At 39.9% G+C, this 27,633-nt stretch overlaps 1 protein-coding gene and 1 non-coding gene across 2 annotated transcripts in view; one reads left to right on the forward strand and one right to left on the reverse strand.

The window, feature by feature from the left end:
- Positions 1 to 27,381, forward strand: part of LOC125884717 (cilia- and flagella-associated protein 47-like) — a 124,358-nt gene extending 96,977 nt beyond the window's left edge. The window contains exons 46-67 of the mRNA XM_049569833.1: positions 3,076 to 3,181; positions 3,599 to 3,825; positions 3,993 to 4,134; positions 4,796 to 4,923; positions 5,233 to 5,298; positions 5,657 to 5,800; positions 7,300 to 7,473; positions 7,929 to 8,040; positions 9,464 to 9,517; positions 9,675 to 9,772; positions 10,877 to 11,052; positions 11,385 to 11,492; positions 12,975 to 13,086; positions 13,535 to 13,639; positions 14,046 to 14,202; positions 14,328 to 14,411; positions 16,290 to 16,437; positions 17,311 to 17,495; positions 19,997 to 20,171; positions 24,310 to 24,471; positions 25,107 to 25,272; positions 25,385 to 27,381. Coding sequence (XP_049425790.1) covers positions 3,076 to 3,181; positions 3,599 to 3,825; positions 3,993 to 4,134; positions 4,796 to 4,923; positions 5,233 to 5,298; positions 5,657 to 5,800; positions 7,300 to 7,473; positions 7,929 to 8,040; positions 9,464 to 9,517; positions 9,675 to 9,772; positions 10,877 to 11,052; positions 11,385 to 11,492; positions 12,975 to 13,086; positions 13,535 to 13,639; positions 14,046 to 14,202; positions 14,328 to 14,411; positions 16,290 to 16,437; positions 17,311 to 17,495; positions 19,997 to 20,171; positions 24,310 to 24,471; positions 25,107 to 25,272; positions 25,385 to 25,528 — 2,973 coding nt within the window. The 3' untranslated portion in view covers positions 25,529 to 27,381. The remainder of the gene's footprint in view (positions 1 to 3,075; positions 3,182 to 3,598; positions 3,826 to 3,992; positions 4,135 to 4,795; positions 4,924 to 5,232; positions 5,299 to 5,656; positions 5,801 to 7,299; positions 7,474 to 7,928; positions 8,041 to 9,463; positions 9,518 to 9,674; positions 9,773 to 10,876; positions 11,053 to 11,384; positions 11,493 to 12,974; positions 13,087 to 13,534; positions 13,640 to 14,045; positions 14,203 to 14,327; positions 14,412 to 16,289; positions 16,438 to 17,310; positions 17,496 to 19,996; positions 20,172 to 24,309; positions 24,472 to 25,106; positions 25,273 to 25,384) is intronic.
- trnag-gcc (transfer RNA glycine (anticodon GCC)) lies at positions 6,770 to 6,840 on the reverse strand. The gene has a single exon. It is a non-coding gene; the product is annotated as a tRNA-Gly (tRNA).
- Positions 27,382 to 27,633: the final 252 nt, after the last annotated feature.

Below are 27,633 nucleotides of genomic sequence, written 5' to 3' on the forward strand. Positions count from 1 at the left end.
AGTTCAAGGGCAGTAAATATAATGTATTTGTAAAGTAATTTTGAAATGGTTGCTTATGAAACGCTGATAAGTCCATGCATACTGCATCCTATATATATATATATATATATATATGTGTGTGTGTGTGTGTGTGTGTGTGTGTGTGTGTGTGTGTGTGTATATATATATATATATATATATATATATACAGTACAGGCCAAAAGTTTGGACACACCTTCTCATTCAATGCGTTTTCTTTATTTTCATGACTATTTACATTGTAGATTCTCACTGAAGGCATCAAAACTATGAATGAACACATGTGGAGTTATGTACTTAACAAAAAAAGGTGAAATAACTGAAAACATGTTTTATATTCTAGTTTCTTCAAAATAGCCACCCTTTGCTCTGATTACTGCTTTGCACACTCTTGGCATTCTCTCCATGAGCTTCAAGAGGTAGTCACCTGAAATGGTTTCCACTTCACAGGTGTGCCTTATCAGGGTTAATTAGTGGAATTTCTTGCTTTATCAATGGGGTTGGGACCATCAGTTGTGTTGTGCAGAAGTCAGGTTAATACACAGCCGACAGCCCTATTGGACAACTGTTAAAATTCATATTATGGCAAGAACCAATCAGCTAACTAAAGAAAAACGAGTGGCCATCATTACTTTAAGAAATGAAGGTCAGTCAGTCCAGAAAATTGCAATGTGTCCCCAAGTGGAGTCGCAAAAACCATCAAGCGCTACAACGAAACTGGCACACACGAGGACCGACCCAGGAAAGGAAGACCAAGAGTCACCTCTGCTTCTGAGGATAAGTTCATCCGAGTCACCAGCCTCAGAAATGGCAAGTTAACAGCAGCTCAGATCAGAGACCAGATGAATGCCACACAGAGTTCTAGCAGCAGACCCATCTCTAGAACAACTGTTAAGAGGAGACTGCGCGAATCAGGCCTTCATGGTCAAATAGCTTCTAGGAAACCACTGCTAAGGAGAGGCAACAAGCAGAAGAGATTTGTTTGGGCCAAGAAACACAAGGAATGGACATTAGACCAGTGAAAATCTGTGCTTTGGTCTGATGAGTCCAAATTTGAGATCTTTTGTTCCAACCGCCGTGTCTTTGTGAGACGCAGAAAAGGTGAACGGATGGATTCCACATGCCTGGTTCCCACTGTGAAGCATGGAGGAGGAGGTGTGATGGTGTGGGGGTGTTTTGCTGGTGACACTGTTGGGGATTTATTCAAAATTGAAGGCACACTGAACCAGCATGGCTACCACAGCATCCTGCAGCGACATGCCATCCCATCCGGTTTGCGTTTAGTTGGACGATCATTTATTTTTCAACAGGACAATGACCCCAAACACACCTCCAGGCTGTGTAAGGGCTATTTGACCAAGAAGGAGAGTGATGGAGTGCTGCGGCAGATGACCTGGCCTCCACAGTCACCGGACCTGAACCCAATGGAGATGGTTTGGGGTGAGCTGGACCGCAGAGTGAAGGCAAAGGGGCCAACAAGTGCTAAACACCTCTGGGAACTCCTTCAAGACTGTTGGAAAACCATTTCAGGTGACTACCTCTTGAAGCTCATGGAGAGAATGCCAAGAGTGTGCAAAGCAGTAATCGGAGCAAAGGGTGGCTATTTTGAAGAAACTAGAATATAAAACATGTTTTCATGTTATTTCACCTTTTTTTGTTAAGTACACAACTCCACATGTGTTCATTCATAGTTTTGATGCCTTCAGTGAGAATCTACAATGTAAATAGTCATGAAAATAAAGAAAACGCATTGAATGAGAAGGTGTGTCCAAACTTTTGGCCTGTACTGTATGTGTGTGTGTGTGTGTGTGTGTGTGTATGACAATGGTGTTGTTCTCAGATATGTGGTTACTGTTGTCTCTCCCTGTGCCTGTGGTGCACGTGTCACGTAATGTAAACACGGGTAAGCAAAGCTCGTGCTTTCGCTGGTCTCATGCAAGCGCGCACATGTGAGCACGGAGCACAGAGAAGCAGTCAGAGCTACAGGCCACAGTGAGGCTAAAAACAGAGTTCAAATGACATTTTTCGAAACAACTTTTTATGTCAGGGCTTCAGGACACTTGGATCACTACGGATGAGCATGTTGGAGATATTTTGTGGTTTCAATTTTGTGTTCTTGGACGTTAGTCTGGGGCGCCGTCATCCATTAGGTGGGCTAGCCACTCCCCCCGCCGCCACTCACCAGAGCCTCCCTCGGCATGAGGGTGAGTAGATAATGGCTGAATTTTCATTTTTGGGTGCACTATCCCTTTTAGGGCACTTGCCCCGCGGTATTCAGATGGCCCTTAGTTTGAAACTGACATGTTATTTGTAGTAGGCCAATCTACCCACTTTGTTCAATGTAAAGAGCATGAAGAAATGTATAAAGATTTGGACTTAAAGCGAGATGGTCATGATGGCTCAATGGATTTGTTTTGTTTTGGAATACACAATATTCTTCCAAATTAGTGTTTGTGTATTTTAATATTCAGAATTTCGCTTCGACAAGCTCTTTCTTTTTCGACCATACACCCGTTTGCATTCCTGAATACGGAATAAAGTAGCTGTTCTTTGGTTTGCTGAAAAATACACTTTATAAGATATACTTTATTGATCCCTCAGGGAGGAAATTCATTTAACGGCATTTAACTGATAGCTAGCATAACTGTAAGCTGGTTGCTGGCAATGCTTACCCTGTGACCCAGCATTTTCTGTTTCTAGTGGTTTTGAGGCCTTACATTGTGCCTATGTTGTGTGTATCGGTCATTTGTGCTTTTGTTGCAGTTTTACAAAATTTGTGACACTTGTGATACTATCAAGAAAAATCCCACCTTGTATTTATTGGAGCAATTCACGTTGTATAGTTTTGAATAAAGGTAACTCCTTGACAGGGCAGTATAACCAGTGTGCAGAATAGCAAAGTCAAAGTTTGAGAACAGGCAAAAAACGATAGCATATTTAACATAGGTATAAAGTAGGTATTCATGTTTGATTGTATGGGATCTCCAAACATTACCAGTGTGGCAAGTGACCCTTGTTTCTTCACAGCCATGTCTGTCTCTGTGTATGTCCCTCTAGGTGGGAGATATGGTCTATATGGTGAAGGCCACAGCAGAGTTGCCTCTTCCTTCCCCTCTCACTGCCAGGCCCAGTTCTAACATAGTCTCCATCCCCAGCAACTCTGGTAGGAAGTCTGTCACCCAAATGTTGCTTCTAAAGTATTTTAGGGCATCATAGCACAATCTGAAACTAAATGTTACTTACTATAGCTGTTTTTCCATTAACCCTAAGTTTATGAACATTACTCAACATTGCAGAACACCAACATCAGTTATCATTTAATCATTAAACATGTAAATGCTGTTAATTTCAAAATTGGTCCTGTTGTAAAGCCAAAAAAAAAAAAAAAGAAAGAAAAGAAAAGTCAGCAGACATACGTTCATGTCATTTTTGATGTCAATGTTAGAAAAGCATAGTCACATTTAGGAAGTACCAGTAGTGATAATTTCTCTTTGGCTGTGTCACCTGAATATAAAGTAGTGTATTCATAGTGAATAACAGATTAAATAATGTCAACACTGATATTTTTCTCTACCAACAGACCCAGTTGTGTGTGTGTCAGTACTAAGTCTGCACTGCAACGTGGGGCAGGCGTGTGAGGAGGTGGTGCGTGTGCCACTGATCAATATGGGCCGGGAGCAAGCTCTGGCCTTCTGGGGTCAGCGCAGCATGAGTGCAAATGAACACAGGAGGCGGATGCTCACACACACTTTGCATAGCAGCACCCTGAGGGCAACCACAGCTGTACGTAAGCTCTTGAAACAACAGGTACACTCACATACTCACTCTGGAAAGCTGACCTTTGGCTTTACAGTGGGAAGCTGTGTGGTTGGTTGGTGGCCAGGGAAGCAGGGGGGGTTTCAACTCAGTATTGTGAAATGTTTTCCTGTTGTCCATATTGAACTTAATTTCCCCCTTCTCTTGTCTCTTGTTAGGCCCAACTTTTGAGAGGCGTTCCCCAGAGTGAAGGGATTGAGTACAGTGTGGAAGTTTCTTTGCCACAATACTTTGCTTTGCCCAGTACTGTTACAATACCTATAAAGGAAGACACCAACATGCCATGGGAAAATCCTGCAGGTACACACATATAAATATCTAAATCATTTTGCTGGAAGATGCAATAAATGAATGAAAAAGAGACTTGCAGAGGAGACTGAAATCTCCCACAAATTTGTCTCACAATAAAACATTAGCAAACCAAATTTAATTTCTCTTGTTCCCTCGCTTTACTCTCTTATCTTCACTACCCGTCTCTCACTCACTCGTAAGCTCTGTCAACTGCCTCTCCTGCCCTCTCTTGTTCACTGGTGCTCGCAGCTCATTTGCACACTCAGTCCCTCTTTCTCTGTTTATCTTAAACTAGTCAGGAAGAGAAAACATGTTCGGATCCCTATAAACATTTAGGTACCAGCACCCAACCAGTACATTTTTTGGTACTTTATTCTCTCTTCACTGACAAGAATGTAACTTGATAGTTGCTAAACTACTGAAAGTTAACCTCAGAGAAGAGACCTTTTTTACACCTTGGAAAGGTTCTAAATGTAGTTACTGGTTGCTCTGGTGGAAATGTGGGTAACACTGTGCCTCAAAGGTCCTTTACCCCCTGGAAAAGGTCTTGTGACTGAAATGCCCTAGTAGTTTCACTCATGTTCATTTAATTTATTTATTAAAACTGTCCACACCACTTGATTGTCCATCTCCCCCCATCCCTGATTCTTCTCCTCACTTTGTTCAACAGATTGTGGCTGTGTGGACATCCCACTACGGTTTCAGGCAGACACCGTGGGGCAATTTACGTGTCAGGTGGTCCTGAGATCCTGGTGTGATACCAGGGTCTATATGCTAGAGGCACTGGTTACTTCACAGGTAGATATCAGCTATCACAGCTTAATAAACCTGTTAATGTTATAGGGCTGCAACTAATGATTTTTTTCATCATTGATTAATTTACATTAATCTTTTTTTTGGTCTATAAAATGTTTGAAAATAGTGAAAAATGTCCACACCAGTTTCTGACAATCCAAGGTGAGGTATTTAGATGTCTTTTTTGTCAGTCTAATCCCAAATGACCATCATTTTGGAGGTGAAGTATTCATTTAAGTAAATGCTGAATTACTTGTTGGTTCATGTGGTTAATGGTTAATGTTACTAAAATCATATCATTTGTGACTGCAGGGAGGATCCGTCCACTTGGACTTCTGTTCACCTGCTCACCGATCAGTCACACAGGACATACCACTGGTGAGGGACAAGAGAAAATGCATTTATCAGTGTGCATGTGTATGCTGCTTATTAAGGGCTATCCTAAAAGCATCTGATTAATCATGAATCATTTTAGATATCACTTCGATAATGAGAAACTGCTTTTTTTTAGAAGAGAGTGGTTGTCATTAGTATACAGCAACCATAAAGCATGGCTGAAATTTATCTTTGACTAATTATATCACTTGACTGAAGCTAACATATTCAAAGTTTTAGGTTAGAAAAGTAGATCATGTTATGATGGTAGTTTCAAAGAATTGCTTTTTAACATGTTGCGAAAATGTTGAACAATGGTGGATTCAGATCAAATTCTCAGGCCTTTATGTCTCTCTCGTAGCACAATAAGACCCACCAAGACTGGAAAATGCAAGCTGAGGTTTATGGTGAGGGATTCTCCGGCCCACCAGTTTTGAATGTGCCAGCAGGGACAAGAGCCTGCTACCCCCTCACCTTCCACCCTTCTGCACTATGCATTGTCACGGTAATGCCTTTTTTTCCCCTTGTGGTTTCATTGATTCTTGTTGTCTTAAGGTGTCTCCATGTTTCTGTCTTCCTTTGTCACATTCTTGCCATTTAATGTCCTTGCTCAATATACACACCATAAAATCTTCAGTGTGGTGGCCTTGACTTTGTGTGTATTCAGAATTATTCAAGCAGCACTTAGGAGCAGGCCCACTTTGAAATCCCCTGCCAACAATGCTCATCCACCAAGCCCTCATATTTGGCCTTTCTTCTCATTAGCCTCCTCGGTTCCATCCTCTCAGGGAACAGTCGGCTCAAGTATGAACACTTATCTGGAAGCCTCAAACAGCAGCACACTGTCTGGCCTGTGCGGCTGTTAAGATGGTATCTGGGAATTTAAGCTTTCTCTGTGACCAGCCTCATCTTCCAGTGCTTTTCTAAAAACAGGACAGAGGCACAGGCAGGGGCAAACTGTAACTAAGCTTTCTCTTTCTGAGAAGTGTTGTGCAATTTAGGATGTTAGTTGATGCCTTGCCTCACTATGTCTTTCACATACAGAGAACGCAGAGCAGTTCAAAGAATATTATTTTTCTTTTCAGAGTGATTTATCTGTTTAATCATCAGAGGACTTGAAGTTGGAAGTTATTTTGAAAGTGAGAAGTTAAAAATATACAGAAAAAATATGTTCACATAAAAATCTTTTATATTATAGATGTGTAGATTGTTGAATTTTCCCTCATTTATCTTACACATCTTAATTTCCCCCACAGAAAGTTAAATTTCACTTGGTACAGAAAATGAAAAATGATCTAGTTGTCAATACATAAATATATACAAATGCAAATGTTGAAATGAAAACAGGGATTAATAAATATTGTGATGAATATATGAAAAACAAATTCATAATAAATATACACTGTATATGCACATATATACAGCTATTTATCTGTTTTGTTTAAATGTGTAATAGAGAGGGGAAAAGATGTGTTGCATTGGCCGGGAATCGAACCCGGGCCTCCCGCGTGGCAGGCGAGAATTCTACCACTGAACCACCAATGCATTTCTGATGTCATGTAGGGGAGGTGGAGCTTAAATAGGAAACATGCTGCTGCAAGCTATCAGTGTGTTGTTAGTTGTCTTTTCGCTTTGTTTGCCTACCACACCTAGTTTCTTGTGAATTAAAGTTGAAGATGCTCATTAAATGCTAACTGTTTGTAGAATGGACCAAATGAGGAAATTGTGTGTTCTGGGTACACAAGTGTAGGAAACATTTTTGTGCAGGGAATACCATCCTGTCCCTTTATTGCAGTGTGGGTTTAAGACCTCAATTTTAAAAGAAAAACATTAGTGTCCTATTGTTACTTGTCCTGGGCTCTTTGTAATCAGCCACAGTCATAGGTCAGTGTGAGAATGCTTGACTGCAGCTACGCGTCAGCTTGCCATGTTTCCTTTGTGTGCACACTTCACACCAGTTTGTGGGTGTGTTTGACTGCCTGGACTCTATCCCTACCCCCACAGGGCAAGCTGACCTTACATAATGACTGCGACGGTGCTGAGCACGTGTTTACCTTTAGAGGAGTGGGAGAGCGCCCCCTGCCTGTGGACCATGTGGTATTACATTGCTCTGTAGGTCAAACCATGCACACACAGATAGATGTCCCCAACTACGGCCAGAAAAAACTCACTCTGAAGGTATAAGCACACATGCAAATAGCATCCACACACACTGCTGTTACTTGCTGATAAGGTTCATTTTTATGTTAACTGACTATGTTTGGGTTTTGGACTGTTGGTTGAATCAAATAAACAGTATGGAGTCAGATCAGTCTCAATATTAACGAAGGAAGGATACACAGATGTATTTTTGTCATAAAACAAAGTATTGGACACATTGAAATTTGACCTGATGATTGCACAAGCTGAAAAGTCAGGATAACCAGAGTTATCACCACTCAGCTCAGTGATAGGATTAGTGAATTTCTTTGTGGTCTGACAGCCCCATAGACAGTGTTGAGCCATGAGCCATTTGCAAGTGTGTGTGTGTGTGTGTGTGTGTGTTCTAGAGCATGTATTTCCTTTTTTCCCCTGTATTTCTGGTTCTTATGTGTCTTGTGTGTTTGTGTGCATGAATACTTGTATACACACAGGTGGTGACAGACCTACCTGATGTAAGTGGCCCCCCCTCCCTAGAGATGGAACCTGGCCACAATGCTCCATACACCTTGGCTGTGTCATCATGGAAACGAGGAAAACAGACAGGTGATTGTTTTTTCCCCTGCTACATGTTTGTTATTGTGGGGAGTGTGGGTCGTGAGTATGTAATGTGGAAGGTGGCTAAATTGACAGCTTACTTTGTTTTTCAAATTATATACAGACCACACTGTTGTTTACTGCTCTGCTTCTTCACATTGTCAGGCTCTTTGTCACCTACAAGAGCCTTTTGTGTGGTTGGTTAGTAAGTGACGTAGAAGGTGGTTCAAATGTCAACTTACTTTGTTTTTCAAATTATATGCAGATGATATAGTTTTTGAGTAGAAGTCGATTTGAATCTGTTGGGAACATAAATTAGGGTGTCACACAGAGGCACCAGTTATGTGGAGAACAACAATATTAGGCCTCACCAAGGGGACACCATTAATGTTGTAAATTGGCTATCGGAAATAATTAAGATGGAGATTAAGGAAAACTTGTCACTGCTGATTGAGCGTGGTGATGTTTTATATATGCATGCATCTTCTCAGTGCCCTCACTTCTTGGAGTATTGTGGTTCATCACAAATCTGAAGGCCCTCACTTACCTTTGCTTTTGTATGCTAGGGTTAGCTGGCTGGCATTGTCCATCCATAGACCTAATCAGTGACATGTCCTTATTTATGAGGCAGTTCCTAACCTACTTCCTTCTTATCTATGCATTTTTTTCCATCAGAAAAATGCTGGAAGCTACCTTCTACGCTCTGTGACATGTTCACAAAACCTACTCTTGCTATCTATTTCCGCAATTCATCTTGAAATGGGAAAAGGGCTTTTAGGTTTGCTGTCCTGCAGCTTGAAATCTGCTGCTGACTGATTTAGGTCCTGGGGAGCTGCTCTCTTTAAGCATTTTCAAAAGTAGATTGAAGGAGTTGGAGGAAGGAGCATCAAGCTGTAGATGCTTTGACTAAATATATGCCTCTACGTGATCCAGGATATGTTGACCTGCTTTTTTGGTATGCTGGGATTCTGAATTTTCTTGAAAAAAGATTTTAATCTCAATAATCTCATCCTTTCCTGGTTGAAATAAATTTTAGATAAAAGAAAATGATACACTCTTGGTGTCTGTTGTTTAGTTTCCTGTTTTAACACATACGTCTGAATGCTGTGGTTTTACTGTGTAAAGTAATGTAAGTGGTATAGTAGTGTTAGTGTTGCTTGCCTGAAGGACAACTTGTATTTCTATATTTGTGTATACATCTGCAGTGTGTTTGCATAGGCACATGAGAAGGATATGATGGTAAGTAGAAAATATAAGGAATTTTTATGCTTGTACATTCTCAAGGGTATGAGTGTAAAAAATGCTCATTAGGATGGATTCATTAATTGTACCAACTAGATAAAGCTAAAATGACAACAAACCTAAATAAAGAATTGATTACAATTATAAAAATAAAATAAACGGAACCCTTTTTTCACAACTTTTCTTGCAGGCTGTTTGTCATTTATAGAAACTGATGCCATGCAGGAGGCAGACAAGCACAAAGGTATGCTTAGTGTTGTACCATACTGTTACATGAACCACTCAGAGCTCATAGGGCTTCACAAACACTTCACTTTGAAGTCTGTTATGCCCAAGACTTGATTAGAATGTCAAGTGTGTGTATACGTGTGTGCATTTATACATGTACGGCTTTCATCCAGGAAATCGACTTGGATGCTACGAGGTGCATTTCTCTCTGGAGATAATTTGTGAGCCAGCAGTGCCCATCAAGGTCATAGATGTACAGTGTGCTGCTCAGGTAAGTACTGCAAACACACTTGCACTCTCAAGTAGATACTCACCAACCCCATCACAAATTACCTTCAGGGCTGCAGAAATAAGCATCACCACATTTTTTCCAGTTCAGAAGAATATTTACGAAAATGTAAATTTACTCAGATGTAGATGAGCAAAGCCATAGTTCATCGGATTATGTTTTTTCTGCTGCTTAATTAGGAATATTGGCTGAAGAGAAGACACTTTTAGTTGTTAGAGTATATACTTCTTTAAGAGGGAAGTTTATATGTGAAAAATATTTTATGATCTAATGGTGCCACTCAACAAAAAACTTTCATAGATATTAAATTTCAGACAGCTTCCTTTGCCACAGTGATCACTCTGCAATGACAAATCAGTTGCAGAGGTCATTTTTAGTCATTTCCATTCCCTGCTCCCATATTTTGCAGCTCAGATCCTTTGTGCAGTGTCGCTTTTATTCCATTTTGACGCAATTTGAAGCAATCACAAATTCTTAAATCTCTACCCATGCACCTTTGACCTAATGGCTAAAACTTATGCTTGGAAAAGTACAGTAGCTTTATGTGTGATGACATTTACTTCCTTCAATTTAATTTACTTTTGTTCATCAGTTAAGAATGCAAATGCACATCAGAGTACAACTTTTGGAATTCAGACAGAGTAGAAATAGAAACACTTTATTGTACAGCATCACACGGTAATTGTAGCCTAATTGCACAAATGTTATTGTCTTATATCATAACTTTCCTTTGTTACATACAAACAAGACTTGAATGTGTGGATTGTCGGTAGAGATTAGAAGACCCTAGTCAATCCACTTGTCATTAAGCAAGACACTTAATTCATACTTTCCTGAAGGGTAGTTCTCTGTAGCTGGCTGTTTAATTTACATTAAATAAAAGTTCAAGAAAAAAAAAGTTAATTCAGTTCAGGATTATTATTATTATTATTACATTTATTGCATGCAGACCCCAAAGAAATACTTCTACTGCTAGCCACTGTTACAGGAAAAGTTAATCTTCCTTCTACACTAAGATCAAAAAACTATCAGAACATCACAGGAAAAAAAAAAACAGGTGCCATCTTTGAAACGCTGTGTTCCCAGAGCTCAGTTGCCATAGAGATCCCTGTCAGAAACCCTCAAGGAGAGCTGCTAATGCTGGATGTGTACCTGGAAGGAGACGACCTGAATGGGGCCAACTGGGTTTCAGTTCCCCCAGGGGGGACTCTCACCTACAAAGTTATGTTCTCCCCTGGCAGAGTAGGGAAGAGCACAGGCAGGTAAGACTCGCTGCACTGTAGCTGACCCGACCGCCTTTAAAGGCAGAGGTAAAAAATTTTCTCAACACAGTTTATAATTTAAGTGAGGATTCCTGTTCACTTAACGCTTTGTGTGAATGATCTAAAAAGACATAATTCCCCTGAATCTGAGACAATTTTGCCACCCTGACAGTTCATAGTGTGGAATAGAATAAGCTGTAGACCTCAAGATGAACTTGGCAATGTCATATATACAGAGCTATTTATTTTTCTATTTGGAACAAATATCAACAATTATCAATCTGTGGTGCATCTATAGTATTTTCACAGGTTTGGTGTGTGTTTTCTGCCAGTGTGGTGTTCCAGTCAGAGCTGGTGGGAGAGTTCTGGTATCAGCTGGAGCTTTATGCTCTTCCTCCTCCAGTCATCATGCTACCACAGGCCTGCTGTCAGCTGGGCAAGTAGGTGCACTCTCACCAAAATATACAATATCTCACTGCAGGGTTACTGGCTAGGTATGCTTGCACACATGCTGTACGGTACACAGCAATAATGTGGGCTAAGGACTTTGAAACATCCCATAATAGGCTTTAAAACAAAAAGGGGGCCTGCTTAAGAATCATTTTCAGGAAAAAGTATAGTAACTTAAATTTAAATTGTTTTTATTTCATTTTCATTAACTAGAGCCCACGGACATGCATACATGACATAGCTGTTTGAGTTTGAGGTGTGCCATTATATCCTTTCGCCAGCATTTATGAAATGTTGACACAGTCCTTTCTTAATTTGAGGGGAATCTGTTATCGAGCAAGCAGTGGAGAGAAAGCCCCAACTGTAGCATGGTTACCAATGATCTTCCTGAATATGGCTGTCAGAGGGTTTGAATCAATAATTGTGCCACAAACATTTGAAAGGGTGTCAAAAATCCCTGTCCAAAAAAATCCTCCATCTGCAGCCAGGATCCAAACATATGGCTGTGTGTGTGCCAGTATAATGCCTGCATCTTAAACAATTCTTATGCATCCTTGGACAAAAAAAAGAAATGGCAATATACTGCTAGTCTGTTTGAGCCTCCATGGTAATCTCATGAATCACCATGGTAATCTAAGATACATGGCTAACCTGCCATAGAGCAGGCTCATTTGAGTTCTGCTTAAACCACCTGTTGACCAGTCAGCTCCCAGGAAAAATATAGTCCTCATTCCAACAGGACCCATAACAGGGTCAAAGGTGCTGAATTTACAAGTGACTAGAATTACTTTGTCTAGCAGTCAGAGATAGAGGAAAAGTATATTATACAGCCATGAGTTTACAACAGGACTTTTAATGAACAGAGAGGTAATTTCACACACTAACAGACTAATGAATCGTGATTATAGCTGCATATCAATTGTGCATCCTGCTAATTAGCTCAGCAAATTATAAATGCAGCAATTGGGTCAGACAAATTTTATCAGACAGCAGGATGAGTCTTACCTAAACTGATTTTAAGTGCATCACTTATCCAGGGTTAAAAAAGCCGTAACGTATCTAAAATGATCTTAATCTTGCTAGTTAGTTTACTTTTTAGTTTATTTTTTCTATGTGGTAAGCAGAGTGCATCATCATTGTTATTTAACCTTACTGTTCATTTTGAAATGGCATCAATGTGTTTACTTGGAAAGAGTATATTTTCACTTTTGGTGTATATTTCCATCACAAGCTTGGTCTTGAATTCCATTTAGTGGTATTTAAAATTTAACTTGTTTATACCTGTAGGCACCCTGTTAGCACATAACAGTTTGTTCATCATGAGATAACTGAGCAGACTACCAAACATGTTGAAAATTATATTCATATTTAAAAATTTGGATTTTCCTACACATCTCTGTTCCACCTGTTTGATGTTATTGTGTATTTTTCACCTTGCTAAATAAAACTGTGTCTGTGTATTTGTGTGTCAGATGGACCAGCCTGACCATTCCTGTGGTTAACCCAACAGCTGAGCCTGTGGAGCTGATTGTAGCCAACAGTAATCCCAGAAACTACACACTGGAAATGGAATCAGGAAGTATTGTTAGTATACACACGCACCTTTGTGCCTCATCCTTGCTCTTATCAGCTCAGCATTCCATTATTTCAGAATAAAGCTTCATTTGTTCTCCTGGGGAAATTGATTTACCGTTATTTTTGATGTTGTTTGTAGTTCAATGAATGTTTTATTGTGTTAGCTTTAGATTTCTTCTCATAAAAGAACCATACGGTATACTAAGGCAATTGACAACACAGCTGTTGTCTTTTTACGCATATCCTAAAACAAAAAGTCACTGTTGTCAGTTGAAAGGGAATACTTGCTGTATAACTAGATGGAGAGCTGTGGGTTGCCTAGCAGTGTGATTTGTCTCTTTGAGCATGAGTGTTTATCCTCCCTTACTGTCCCCATGCAAGCTATTTCCTGTGTGTGTGTGTGTGTGTGTGTGTGTGTGTGTGTGTGTGTTTGTGCGTGCGTGCGTGTGTGTTCCAGCTTATTATCGAGCCCCACTCCTCCACCCAGCTTGGTGTCCGTTTTAGTCCTTCATCCATTGGAGAGGGGAACCACACGGCAAAGATCACTTTCAAGTGCCCTCAGGTGTGTATATACACACACAAACACAGAGAGAAAATGGATGACATAAATCACTGTCCCCTGCCTTAACACATGTACACACATACACACACACACACACACACACACACACACACACAAGAATACATGATGACAGACCAGAATGCAGGGATAGTTAACTTGTTTTTCCTCTTAAATTAGTATAAACAGGTACACCTATCTTATTTACTGTCTCATCACTCCCAGTCATTCACATGAATCTAAAAATTTGATTCATGGTTATAGCCATTTTCTCTCAGTTTCATCTTTTGACCACACCCTTTCTTTGTCTTCCCTCCTCTGCATTTGCTTCATGCTTTCTCATTGTTTATGTCAATTTTCTCTCACTGGCTCTTTCTGTGTGTGTTAATTTGTTTCTGTCTTTCTTTAGTTCCAGGAATGGTGTGTGTTGTTGAGTGGGTGCGGCCTTATTCCAGAGAGCGAGGAGCCTCTGAGCATCTCATCCCTAATTGGCTCCAGCGCCTCCATCACCATTCCCTTCACAAACCCCACTGAGCTTGTGGTCGTTCTCAGTATCTCACTCACAGGTCACAGGCACTTCTTGTCTTTCTCTAACAGCCACTTTGTCACATATTTGTTCTTGTTGCATACATGTGACGCACTCAGACATGTTTGCGACACTGTGTGAACTTGGTATTTCTTTGTGTCTCAGATGAGGACCCAAATGGGGCCCCAAACTGCCGTCAGGTCCCTTCAGACAACAAGGTCTTCTCTATCCCTCTGAGCCACACTGAAGGTGCGTTAACTGATAGAAAAATATTAAATAAACTAACTTTACCAGGCAACACAAACAGTTCCCAAAACTCAGTTCTCATCACAATCATCTTAAAATAATTTCTTTGAAACAAAATAAAAGCTAAACTTAGCTTAAAAGCTGCTCTTATCAATATTTTATTCATTATCTGTGGCTCAAATGGCTGTGTAATGTAAAATGAGTCAACTGTTGTGAGGAAGCCACAGAGAATTATCATTCGCCTCAGGAGATTCCCGCTCTACAGTTTTTTTAGTGTCTTTCAGCTCATTGTTTTTATTGTGTTTCATTTCCTCCTGACTGCCAGTGATAGTAAACAAAGTGGATATGTTTCCTCGCATTCTGTTGAGGTCAGAATTTCATATAAACAGAGTCATGTTGGAAGTGTTCATCATCCTGCCTTGACTTCATGGTTGGAGCAATCTCTATAAACAGACATCTGCATATGTAGCAGAATCTGTAGGTGACAGGACAAGATTTTGTGGGGCATTTAGCCACAGGGAGGATCCATCCCCTGAACAGCCATTGCAGGGGGGCTGAGCCTGCAATTGTAGAAGCTAACGGCTGAAATACATGGGGCATGGAGGCAGTGCGACACCTCTGCTGCAGCATGCTCGCAGAAAAGAGAGGATGTCAAGATGACTGTGTAAGGGTCTGTTGCTTGCAATACAATGAACTCCTCCTTCTGAGTTTGAACTAAGGCCATGTAAACTGTGGGGAAGTGGATGGACAGACATGACCTTGACCCCTTATGCATTACTCTGCGAAGCTGTTGTACCCCTCCCCTGGACATGTGTGTGGACTGACCCCTATTTCTATTAACCTTTTTTGTTTAGGGATCATTGCTACTGAAACATAGACATGTCCTCAAACAGGGAGATGTGTTATTCCCACAACACTTTGCAATCTTATAACCAATGTATGTGTAATCTTGAACTGCACCCCAGATGCATTTTGCTTTATTTCTGTGTGTTGCTGTCCTTGTTCATTGCAAAACTAACTGATAGTACGAATGTGGAGAGCTTTTAGTCTTTATTAGCTTCTAAATGAACCCACCTGAGAGAACATTCCAGGAAATATGCTTGTTTTTAGTAGATAGTCGAAGTTCATTTTTTATTTAACCAAAATGGATGGAGTCTCTTTTTGTTTGTATGTCTGTCCTTCAAATTTCTCAACAACTGTTCATCTGTTTGACTTCACACTTTGTGGGTGTATTGTTTAGGACCCAAGGAAGTGAGAGCTCTTGAGATCTACAGGACATATTTATTGGAGTGCATTATGTACACACTGTGTGGTGTATTGTGAGGGGGTACTGATTAACTGCAACACTGCCAAACTGCATGCTGGGGACAGCTCACTCTCTGTTGCTCGCTACAGAGAGACTGGAGAGACAGCAAATGTCACATTATAGCAAGCTCAGACTGTTCAAGCATTAGCAATGTAACATCTAGAATGAAAGCTTTAGTTCCCAGATATAGCCTGGTCCCAAATAGCCAACTGTTAGCAAATGACACATTAGTCTAGCATTGTTAGGGTATGCAACTATTTCATGGCAGATGTGTTGCATAGGACCCAAGGAAGTGCAGTGTTACGGGTGAAGTTATTTGAATTACTTGGTACTCAAGGAAGCTGCGAGCAGGCCAAAAAATCAGCCTGTTCCAAACAGCCACGATTTGAACAGGACTTGCACTACTAGTTTGATATCAGCCTCAGTGGTTTAGCAGATGTCCACATGCAAACCAGTGTATTTTAATTAACCATGGTTTTTAGACTGAATGTTTGTATATTTTATTTGGAACCAGGCAGAAAATGTAAAAAAAAAAATGTTGGTGACTGTGTTTCTATCCTCTCTCATGATTGCAGGTCTAAAAATCTCTGAAGGAGCCAGTTTTGATGTGCCTGTAGTGTTTGCACCTAACTCTGTGGAGCTACAACAGGCCTGGCTCTGCATCACTATGAAGCCCTGCAGCACCCCAGGCAACAACAATACCTTCAGTACAAATAACCTGAGGTGTGTGTGTGTGTCTCATTGTCTACATAGGAGGCTATATCTGAATCTATGCCCAAGTTTCTAGACATTTGGTAAAGCTCATTAGTTTCTGCTATTGCTACATCCAGACATATTCTGGCATAGCCTGTCACTGTAAACAAAAGTGTTAAGTCAGCTTTACTTGTCAGCAAAATGGGTATGTGTTGAAAACGCTCACTACAGTGTTTGAGCTCATTAAAGATGTACTATTCCATACGTGATATTTGTGCTATGTGCGGGTAAGACAACACAGTGGGAGCAGTATAATGTAGCTAGAATGTACCATCCATCCTTTTTCATACCCCCTCAGGATCACAAGTAGCTTTCCCATTGCACACTGGGCAAGAAGCAGGGTACAGGGTTCACAGGTTGTCTATCACGAGGCTAACACACTGACAAAGACACTCACGCTCTCTTGAACACCTTGAAACGTGGAGGGAAGCCAAGTAGGCAAAGACAGCATAATCATTGCTTTTATAGTATTGTACAGTACCTTAAGGGTTAAGGGTTTTGCTAGCTGAAATTCTGTTGTGAAAAGTAAGCCAAAGCACTTAAAAAAAAAGTCACAATTTGTATAATAATTTAATTCTATAGTGACTTATGTTGACTATTCAATCCTTTTATTCCTCAGTTAAATACATGTAGCAGCCAGTCTCCTTAGCTCTGTAAAAAGGCAAAAATCAAATCTGATTTCTGACGTGCTGTACACAGCTGTTGGTCTGGTATTAGATTTTGGCCAGTCACAGATATCTTGCATTAGTAAGATGCTTGGAACGTTTTCAAGTCTAGTTCTGGTTCATTGCTAATTCCAAATACTGTGTAAAAATGCACTCAATATCAAAATGAACATTTCAGGTCAAAGCAGGAATTGTCAACCATCTGTTGGATTTACCCTATCCGTGGGATTCCCATGGAGGTGCCTGTTGAGAACTCTCCACTTGGCGTGGTCCACTGTGAAGCAGGCTGCCAGCTGGAAAGGAAGGTGGATGTACTGCTCACTGGATGTGTGCCGGGGAATCAAGACCGGAAAGGACATAAAGGTGTGTGCCAGTTTGTGATTTTTACTCTTTTTACAGTCCAAGTCATCTTGTGATAACAGAAAACACTTTTTAGGATCGTTTTTTAAAACCTTGTTACTATTAGGGATATTTTGTGATAATTCTGACATTGTTAAGTAGTTGGGAATGGTCATCAGAGTCAGGTGGAAAGAGTGGTAGTGGCACTCCAAGAGCTGAAAGAGGAACATTTTTCAACACCAGCAATTATGGTGACTTGAAAATGGTCTAAAACTATATCACCTTTTGTAGTCCTTGCAAGACATTTGATCAAAACCACAGTATTAAGGGATAGACCTAGAATTTCTGTCAATACTTGTGTATACTTTAAAATATGTATAATGCTTTCTTGCTGCATCAAATTAATTGTAATCGGTCTTGCGTGAATTGAAATGAGGCTGTTGAAATGAGTAGTGGCACTACATCACACAGCCAAGGCTGTGTATTTATTAATAAGGACGTTGTTTTAACTGTCATCTAAGAGCTACACAGATAACGAGATTAAATGTGTCAGGATCTATCTGATTCAGCTCAGCAGGTGATTGATTGATTGTAATGTTGATTTTTTTTTTCTTTGCAGTAATTAATCAGAGTGGTTCACTGCAATTGGAAACAGAACAGTCTGAATTATTTTTAGATGGGAAAAATCAAGACAACAGGCCACAATCAGATGGGGATGTGTGAGAACATAATTTGACATGACATTGCCATTTATTTACCTAGTAGAGTTTGCATGAAGTTGAAATTAGTTCATATTTGCTTGCATTGTGTTGCCATAATGCAACCTCAGTAAGAATATTTACCTTTATTCTGACCTGAGGGTGGATGAACATCATGTCAATCATGTTTCCTTTCCAACACATGTAACACAAACTGCATTGTGCTGCTGCAAATGAATGTTGCACTTTGTTGAGTTAAGTGTGTTGTTCAGTTTATTTACATGTTTCTACAGTTCTTCATCTAACCACCTCATTTCTGTGTGGCTCCATCTTTTTTCAGATTTTTGTTAACAGCTAACTCCAAAGGCATTGTCAGTACCTCATTTCGCAATAAAAGCCTAGGGCTTCATGTTTCTAGAGCAGCAACAGTAATATCAAAACAGTAAAGTCGCAGTATTAACTTAATATCTCAGTGGAAACAAAATAAAAATGTCAATACTATAAATCATATTCCTGACATCAAAATACTGAGTGAAGTTTAGAAAGAATAAAGAACACAGACACCAGTCAGTATTGGTCCTCCTGTCCTCTCTGCTCCTCCCTCTGCTGCTGAGGAGACTCACTGTCTGCAGGTCACATGACCACCGGTGACCATCAGAGCTACTCAATACTATGGTCGTTCCGTTCATAACTTAGCACTGCAGCTCATTTACTGCTGGCGAAATTAACGGGGTTAAAGAGTCACATTAGTATTATTAGTATTTATTGTGAATCACATGCATGATGTGGAAATAGTCCAAACAGTAGCTTGACACATTGAAATTTGCTTACCACAGCATATGAACAGGGCAGGAAAGAAAACAGTATTTAAGGTGCAGTGTTTCCATCTGGCCGATACCTGTTATGCCTGATGAGGTCAAAATCGGGGTCAGTATCTGATCAGACATTTTGGATTGGTGCATCCAGAGCATAAATATAAACAGTGTAGGCAGTGTGGTTGCGTTGGGGCCTGTGGGATGGAGGGGCCCATGGAGGGGACAGGCCCTTCAACAGTTAGTTGGGCGGAGAACAGGCTTTTGTGAGTGATTCCAATTTCCAACTCCAAAATACACTTGTCACATTAAATTAAAAGCAGTGCCATTTGCCATGTCGACAATGCAGACTCATCTCTGTCATGATTTTCTTTTTTTTTTCTGTGTGTATGTGTGGTGAAATAGTCAGTAGCAATCTAAAAAAATTAAATGTTTATTCTACAGAAACTATACTAAACTTCTGTAAACTGTAAATAAACTGCAAAAAATCAATTTTTTAATCTTATTTTCTTTTTATCATATACAGATAAGCTTTGATGATTGCTGGGTAATTTGTAGATGTTGTCCAAAGTCAAGTTTCTATCTGATCATGTGAGGAGACAATACGATACATGTTAGCAAGTTTAAGTGCAAAATTTGTCAAGACTGATGAGCTGAACACGTCTGCAAGCTGAACAGGCAGGCATGCCTTTCAAACATAAAAGCGACAGTAAGAAAAGATGAGATAAGCGTGCGTGCGTGTGTGCGCACCTCATATCTTGTAACATCATGCATTAAAGCCTGTTGTAACTATCTAAAGCCATTGAGTGCATTTCTATTTGTAACAGTGGACTGGTGTGTCTATTTTATGACTAACAAAAAGCAGACAAGCAGACAATTTATCAGTTGATCAATTAATTTATCAAAGTAGTTGCCCAAATCCGCTCAAGTACAGCAGCTCAGTAGGTTCTGTGTTTTTTCTGGTGGTCCTTGCCCATGCTCAATCATCTTCTTCCCACCTCTTATTTCTGGGCAGGTTCCTGGGTGATGGAGGAAGACTTCTTGTGCACGGTTCGTTCAGACAGTGAAACAGAGCGCTCAGAGGTGGAGGACTGCCTTTCTGCTACTGCAGAGGCAGCAAGGAGGGACCCAGAGACTGGCATCATCACACTCACTGTTAATCTAGTCTACACTCCCCTCAGGCCATACAGGTTACAATAACTCACACACACACACACACACACACACACACACACACACACACAAACAAACCTGTTCAAAGAAAGTGTGACACACGTTGACAAGTATGCCGGAAAATGAAATACACACTGAGAAAAGTGCCTTTTTGTTGTAGAGATTCAGTAGCTTTTGAGTTCAATCCTGTTCTCCTTATTAAACCACTCCATTGGTGGTGTTACCAGCTAAAGCAAACTAACACCTTGCACACTCAAGAGAAATCAGTATACACACAAATGCACACAGATAAAAAGAAACCATACAGGCACATTTTCAGACGCAAACTACAGACACACACTGAATTAAAAGCCAAAAGACCAGACACTGAGGCACAGAGAGACCCAGACATACACATACACTCATTACCAGGGAGAACCAAACACACACAAACACACACACACACACACAGTGAGAATATTATACAGAATCTGACAGAGGCACACAAGCATCTCAAAAGTTAAAAAGCACACACGCAAAGAAAAACACAAATTGTACACACTCAGAGAAACAAATATGCACACCTCCTCTGTGCAGGAAAAAAAAACAAACAAAACAAACGTATGCTAATAATAAGACAGAAAAACAAAACCAGCACATACAGTACCGGCACATTCTCACACACAGACACACAACAGGGAGGAAGGCACATGAACACAATCAGTTTGTTGCACTCCCTCTCTTTGCAGATAACACACTTGCATTGAGCTTTGTGAGTAAACACTGCATTCATTTATCTCTTGTCCTTCTCCCTATACAGTACAGTCTCTTCTTCCAGTATCTCACTCTTTTTCCCATCTTCTCTCTCTCTCTCTCTCTCTCTCTCTCTCTCTCTCTCTCTCTCTCTCTCTCAGGTGGGTGTGGCTTCCGCATTCATTTATTACTAACTGTCTACATGTGCTGAGTCTTAATCTTTGTAGCTAAAGGTTGCTGTGCTCTCTCAGAGGTGAAGGGGGAACCCAGCTTATTAGCTTCCTCTGCTTTAACAGTATTTGCCATGTTAGGTCTGATCCCTATAGACATTAACTTTAGTGTGACCTAAAAGCACATTGATACTTTTTTAGGTTTAAAACACCAGGGATTCTCCTCATGCTTTTCTAATTAAACCACGCAGGACTTTTTGAATATCACTTAGTAAGGCAGTCAGTGAGAAAAGCATTTGGATATTCTTTTGACTTAAGCTTCTTAGGTTTGAATTGTCAAACAATCACATACACATGCTTAATCCTTGGGGGAATTTGTGGTCAACTAATTTTAAACATAGCCACAAGCAGTAATCCCAGGTTCAAGCCCTTTCTCAGCCAACGGTAGGTAGCAGCTCAATTGCCTAACTCAAAGCCACACGAAGCAAGGTGTGGATTTCCGGCTTCCCAAAGCTGAACAAAGTCAGTTCTTCTGGTTTAATTTTGTCTAAAGAAGGAATGAGACCAATAACCCACATATTTGATCATTACAGTGTATTCATCATTTCAGTAATTGCACATATTTGCTGCCGCTTAATCCGGTGTGAATGAAACTTGGTATGTCATTCACACCGGATTTAGCACTAGATGTCTTCACTGAGTTTTAGCAGGATTGCTCCAAAAGAACTTGAGTTATGACCTATGGTCCTCCAAGCACCATCATGTGGCAAATTGTAGTCATATTTCTTGGGAAGCATTTGCACATTATTTCCAGGTATTATAATATAATTATTTAATGTTTCCAGCTCATTCCAGCTCATAGCAATTTAGCCACAGTATAAGACAAAAAATAAAAATAACAAACTGGCACAAACTCATAAGGGTTTTTACCCTCCATGGCTTGAACCCTAATAATAAAAATTATCCAAACAAAAACAGGCAAAATACTAAAAGATAGATGCGCGCAGTGACTGGGGTGTTTCTAATACACCAGTCAAAACCCCAGTTACATTTGAGTGAAATGCCTGGCAGATTAATGGAACAAGTGTTTGTTTCTCTCTGCCCCTGTTGGCCTTTTTACTCTCGTTGTGTTACAGTTGCGGTTATGATAGGAATGGTTTCCCAGCACTGTGAAGATGTCCATCTTATCATTTTATCTTGTATATGAGATATAGCAAAACATATTAAACCATTATTGAGAGCTTAGAGATTCATTTCCTCTTCAATGGTCAAGAATAAGCTGTTTTGCTGTTGGGATGGCCACTCTCAACCATTTGAAGTAGTGATTGCTAGTTTTTATCATATCCTTGGAGTGATTTAGAAGACATGAACATAGGCCATTCATTGTTTTAACTTTCTCATACCTTTTTTTAATAAGAATACCATAGATATTTCAGAGATGTGATCAAGATAAGTATTTTACAGCTGAAAAATAAACCTTTAAATGATAAGGCAGGTCAAAATGTTTAACATAAGACAAAAAAGGAGTTTCTAAATGACATTAAAGATATATGTTTAATATCATTGCTAGAAATCTAAAATCATTATACGTATTCTGCCACCTGCAGATGGTTTCAGTTTGGTTATCTTCTCAATTCTACTGCCCTGTGGAGATTTCTTGTAAACAAACAAAAGTTTGGTGAGAAACACATAAAGTGTTACTCACCAATTAAGTTGTTACTCACAACATTAAGTGTTACTCACCAAAACACACTTCTCCAAAACACATTGTGTGCATCCCTGAGGTCCAGCAAAAGTGTTGAATAGATTTCCTTACTCATAAAACATTTACAAAGCTGATTTTTTTAAAAATTTAATTCCTGCATTGTTTACCTCCATGTTTACTTGCTTTCAGTGTTCATCTTCCCTGTTTTTGCTGGTGCATTGCTGCATTTCTTGGCACACTACCACTACTTACTATAGTGTGAGGCCATAGGTAGGAATGCACATTCCACAATACAAACAAAACTGGTCCCACTCACAATAAAACTGGCCGGTAGTGGTTTTAGAAGTTAAAACTTGTATGTAATGAAAAAATAGTGCATGATCTCACCTTTCAAAGCCACAATTTACCCGTTCTGTACTGTCCTTCTTACTGTACATTGCATGTGACATCCTGCTGAGTGAAGAGTGCATTCATTTATCAGCTCCTGTCTTCATCTGTGGAGTCCATTAATGACGCGTGCCCCGGTAGAATCAATACCTCTGAGAGCTAATGAGTTCTCCACGAGGAAATGACAGGGGGTGTGGTGTCGCTAATGGGCTCTTCCATTATCTACATGTTATTTTTCTGCCGTGGGTAGTGAGATGAGGAGACCAAGTATCATAAGCTGAAAGCGGGAATATTAAAGACCGGTTTAGTGAATCGTGTTTGAATGATTCAATGCTCAAATTACACTTTTCAAAGATAAATTAGAGTGGAAGAATGACTTGAAGAAAACAGACGATAAAAAACAGACAAGCTCAGAGGTATTCATCTGTGTGCCAACTGTATTCAGGTTTTCATTCCAGTTAAAGCCTAATGCAGCTCATTTTGTTGATTAGTTCCTCTTCTCTGGATGAAGTCAATCAGTAAAATCAGCTGGTGCACTCACAGGTTGAAGTATAAACCTGCATACATTTGGCCTTTCATCACACACACTTTGCATGCTCCAAATTGTTTTTGTCCTGCCATTTTAAAAATAGCAAGTAATACATGGACCCACAAAAAAAATATGTTCAGGATAGAATGCCAGTGTCAGAGTGTGAACACTGCCTTTTACATAACATGGTCCTGCCGTATAGCTTACTGTAAATGTTTTAAAAAGGTATTTAAAGGTAAATGTTTGCTAGCAATTGTAATAAACTGTAGCTCAGAACCAACCCCAAAAATAAAATTGAGACAAATATCCCATGCAGGACTCTGGTTTAGTAGGCTTTATTTCCCTAAACAAAACAAACATGAAGATACTGTATATTCACTATGTATACATGTTTAAGTTGCCACATATTCTCATCCACAACTTCTATCCTCTCTCACCTCCTTCTCCCACCTGGCTCAAGTCTTTCATAGAGGTCATCTGGAATTAATCGAGGTGCTCACAGTTTAAAACGGGGTGATTTACAAGTGATCATTCTGTGGTTGAAATATTCCTTTTAAAGCACTCTTCTCCTCTAACTTTGTGTGTGTGTGTGTGTGTGTGTGTGTGTTTTGGGGGGGGGGGGGGGGGTCCAGGTGCTCAGCGGTCCTTGCAGTGCAGTGTGAGCCAGGCAGGATCTGGGAGTTTCCCATCACTCTCATCGCCACAGAGCCTCAAGTAGATGATGTCATTCTCACTGAAGCCACTGAGTTGGGCAAGACTTCAGCTGTGGGCTTCCGTCTGACCAGCACCACCAGGTCTGTGTTTGTTTACTTGCCTCATTATGCTTTTTTTTCATTTGCCCTCATTTCGTGTTTCCTTATAATCGAATACAATCTGCAGTTCACCTCACCTCTAACATTACAGTAGCAATAAAGCCCTGTTTGATGTAACATTTCCAGGAGTTTTTGAAGTCAAGAATTCAACTAAATTCCCTTATGCATTTCCATCACATCTGAAACATGAAACATCACAGTCAATTCAGCATAATTCAGCCATACAAACTCCAGTAGTTCTTTGATCATTAGAAGGTACCACCCTTGACGGCAGGGACCTTTATTTGGCACCAGGAACCACTGTGGAGGAACTAATGTTAGCCCTCTGGTTCCTTTGGTTGAAGTGCAGGTAAAATTCCCAAGATCCTCAAAAAGTCCTTGTTTCACAAAGAAAGTTCCTGTGGTAGAAAATGTCTAAAATGTTCATACATCATTTGTTCATCTGCTTGTGTTTTTTGCAAGATAGGGTCAGCTGTTGTGTTATGTTCATACCAGGCGCGAGTAAAGCAATTTGCATGAGTGAATTACATGTAAAGTCATTGTAAAGATGCAATTAGATGCGAATTACCTCTGGGCAGCACGATGGATTAGTCATAAATTTGAAGTTTTTGTTCCAGGAGGCCAGAGCCATTCACAGCAGCATTCTTACCAGGCAGCAGCAATGAGTTCACAGTGACTCCAGTGGCAGGGATGTTACCTCCTGTTGGTTCTACTGGAGCCCTCATCACTGTGTCCTTCACACCTACCACGTACAACAAGCACAGAGCAAGACTAACCGTCCAGGTATTTCAGTGATTTATTCTCTGATAATCTCATCGACTTTTGTGTTTATTTGTTGTTTTATGGTGATAACTTTGGGATAAATTTTAGTGATTGACTGGAGGCCTTTTTACAGGCAGCAGACATGAAGTGGACCTACGAGGTGAGAGGGAAAACCACTCGTGACTCCCCACCCATCTGTACCACATCTAATGGCAGTGCTTCTGTGCCTTGTTCAACCAATGAACAGCAACGGAACTTTGTGGCTCGGAACCGCTAAGGATCATCAATTTGTCTAATTTCCTTTTTGACTTATTTATGTTTGACTTATAGCCAAAGTTGCTTTTTTTGTCCAGCAACATGCACCACGCAATGTCACCTTCAAAAAGATAACTTTTTTTATTTTGGAAATGTGTTAATGGTTTGGTGAAGTGTTATTTGGACAGTTGAAGAAAAGGAGCATCATTTTTGAAAACTCATAAATTTGAAAATAAAATGTACCCAGTCTTTTTCACTTGATTTTAAATCAGTGTTCATCACTGTTTATGTGTCGCTTCATGTCATTAACCTTGAAGTAATGCCTTTATTTTAACAATATTCTCCAAAATCATCCTCAAGTCACACTGTAACATATTACATGTTACACTAGAGTTGGCAAAAAAAAAAAAACCCTCTTATCCTTCTTTATTGTTATTATAGATTGAATACGTAAAATTGAAAAGAGATAATGGCGTTTTCCTGGGTTCACCTAATCAGTGTATTCATGAAAAGAGCTGGTGTCCCTCAAGTTTTACACATTCAGCAGGTATCAGATGTATGATGAGCAATAAATGGGCGTAATGGTTATGGTGTCCCTATTATGCCTGAGAGACTATTTGAAGTAAAAATGTAACCAACTTCATTTTAGTTATCCTTTCCCTTATGATACTCTGTTAGACTCATATTGCCACCCCATATTATATTACACTAACCAGGACAACCTTGAAATACGCTGCAACCTTTCTGAAAATCTCAGTATCTTCTATTTAATAAATCAAACCACATGAGCCCTTAAGAGGTTGTCCAGTGTGTGGGCCTGTGTGCATACAAATGCATCCCACACAGCAGCACACATGGCTGTTAAACTCTACTGTAAATCCTTGTATTTGTAACTGCATTTTCAATCAACAACTTTTAATAAGTCTCAATGGATTTTTTAAATTTTAGTTAAATTTCTGAAATATACTGCTATGACCGGGAAGTATTGCAATTCAATGTTACAATTCATTGCCATTTTTGTACACTTTTTTAACACCAAACCATGGGAAACAGATAAATCATACACTTCTACATGCTGTACATCATCAGACATATTTCTAGAAACAGTGCATCACATCATCCAGTCTTTCTGACTTTCATCTCAGCAGCATCATATACTGCATAGACTCTTGCTTTTATTTTTAACAATTTCATTTCAGTTAAGCACTTTGTGACCTTGCTCTTTGAAAGGTATTATATGAAATAAACTTTACTTACTTGCTTAATGCCATATAATGAATAATAAATAATAATAAATATCTAGTTTTTAAAGTAAACTCAAACTGCTACATACAGCTCATTAAGCTTGCAGTGTATCCCATACATTTGTGTTGGGCAGCTGTGACAGTATCAACATAGCTAGCCACCCTGCTGTCCCTCCGTCTCTTCCAACTGCTAGTAAACTCCTTGCTGAGACTAGGGCGGGCAGCTTTTGTAGCGGCTGTAGCAATCCAAATTCAGGTGGCACAAACCCCAGCGCTGAGTTTACGCTGGTCTGGCCGAGTTGCTATTTGAGCAGCAGAAGGTCTGTGTCCTTGGAATGTTCGCCATTTTCTGCTATTTTGCTTCGGCCTTGTTTTTCTCTAGATGGATATGATGCCACACACTACCACAATAAAGGCAGCAACTTATTTCCACCTTTGCATTTGAATTACATTGATTCAGGCATTAAAAAGATCAATTAAAGATTCTCAAGTTAATCGATTTTTTCCCCCATTGTGTCTTCAAAAAAGTATTCACCCTCCTTGGAACTTTCCATGTTTTACTGTTTTGCAGCACTGAATCAAATTAGATTTAATGTGGCTTTGACACTGAATAATAAGTAAAAACAAGTCTCTAAAAACTGATCTAAATTTATTACCGATATAAAAGTTAAAATACTTGTTTGCATAATTACTCACCATTTAATAGGACACGCTTAAATCGTTACGGGTGCAGCCAATGGGTTTCAAAAGTCACATAAGCAGTAATTAAATTGAGTTCACCTGTATCTAGAAGCTTCAACCTTGAGAGTTCAGACTGGAGAGACTGTGCATACAACAGCAAGCTGGCTGGATGCTTCACCAGTAGCAAGTTTATGGGAGATTT

This window comes from Epinephelus fuscoguttatus, linkage group LG24 (genome assembly GCF_011397635.1).
Source record: "Epinephelus fuscoguttatus linkage group LG24, E.fuscoguttatus.final_Chr_v1".
Lineage (NCBI taxonomy): Eukaryota > Metazoa > Chordata > Actinopteri > Perciformes > Serranidae > Epinephelus > Epinephelus fuscoguttatus.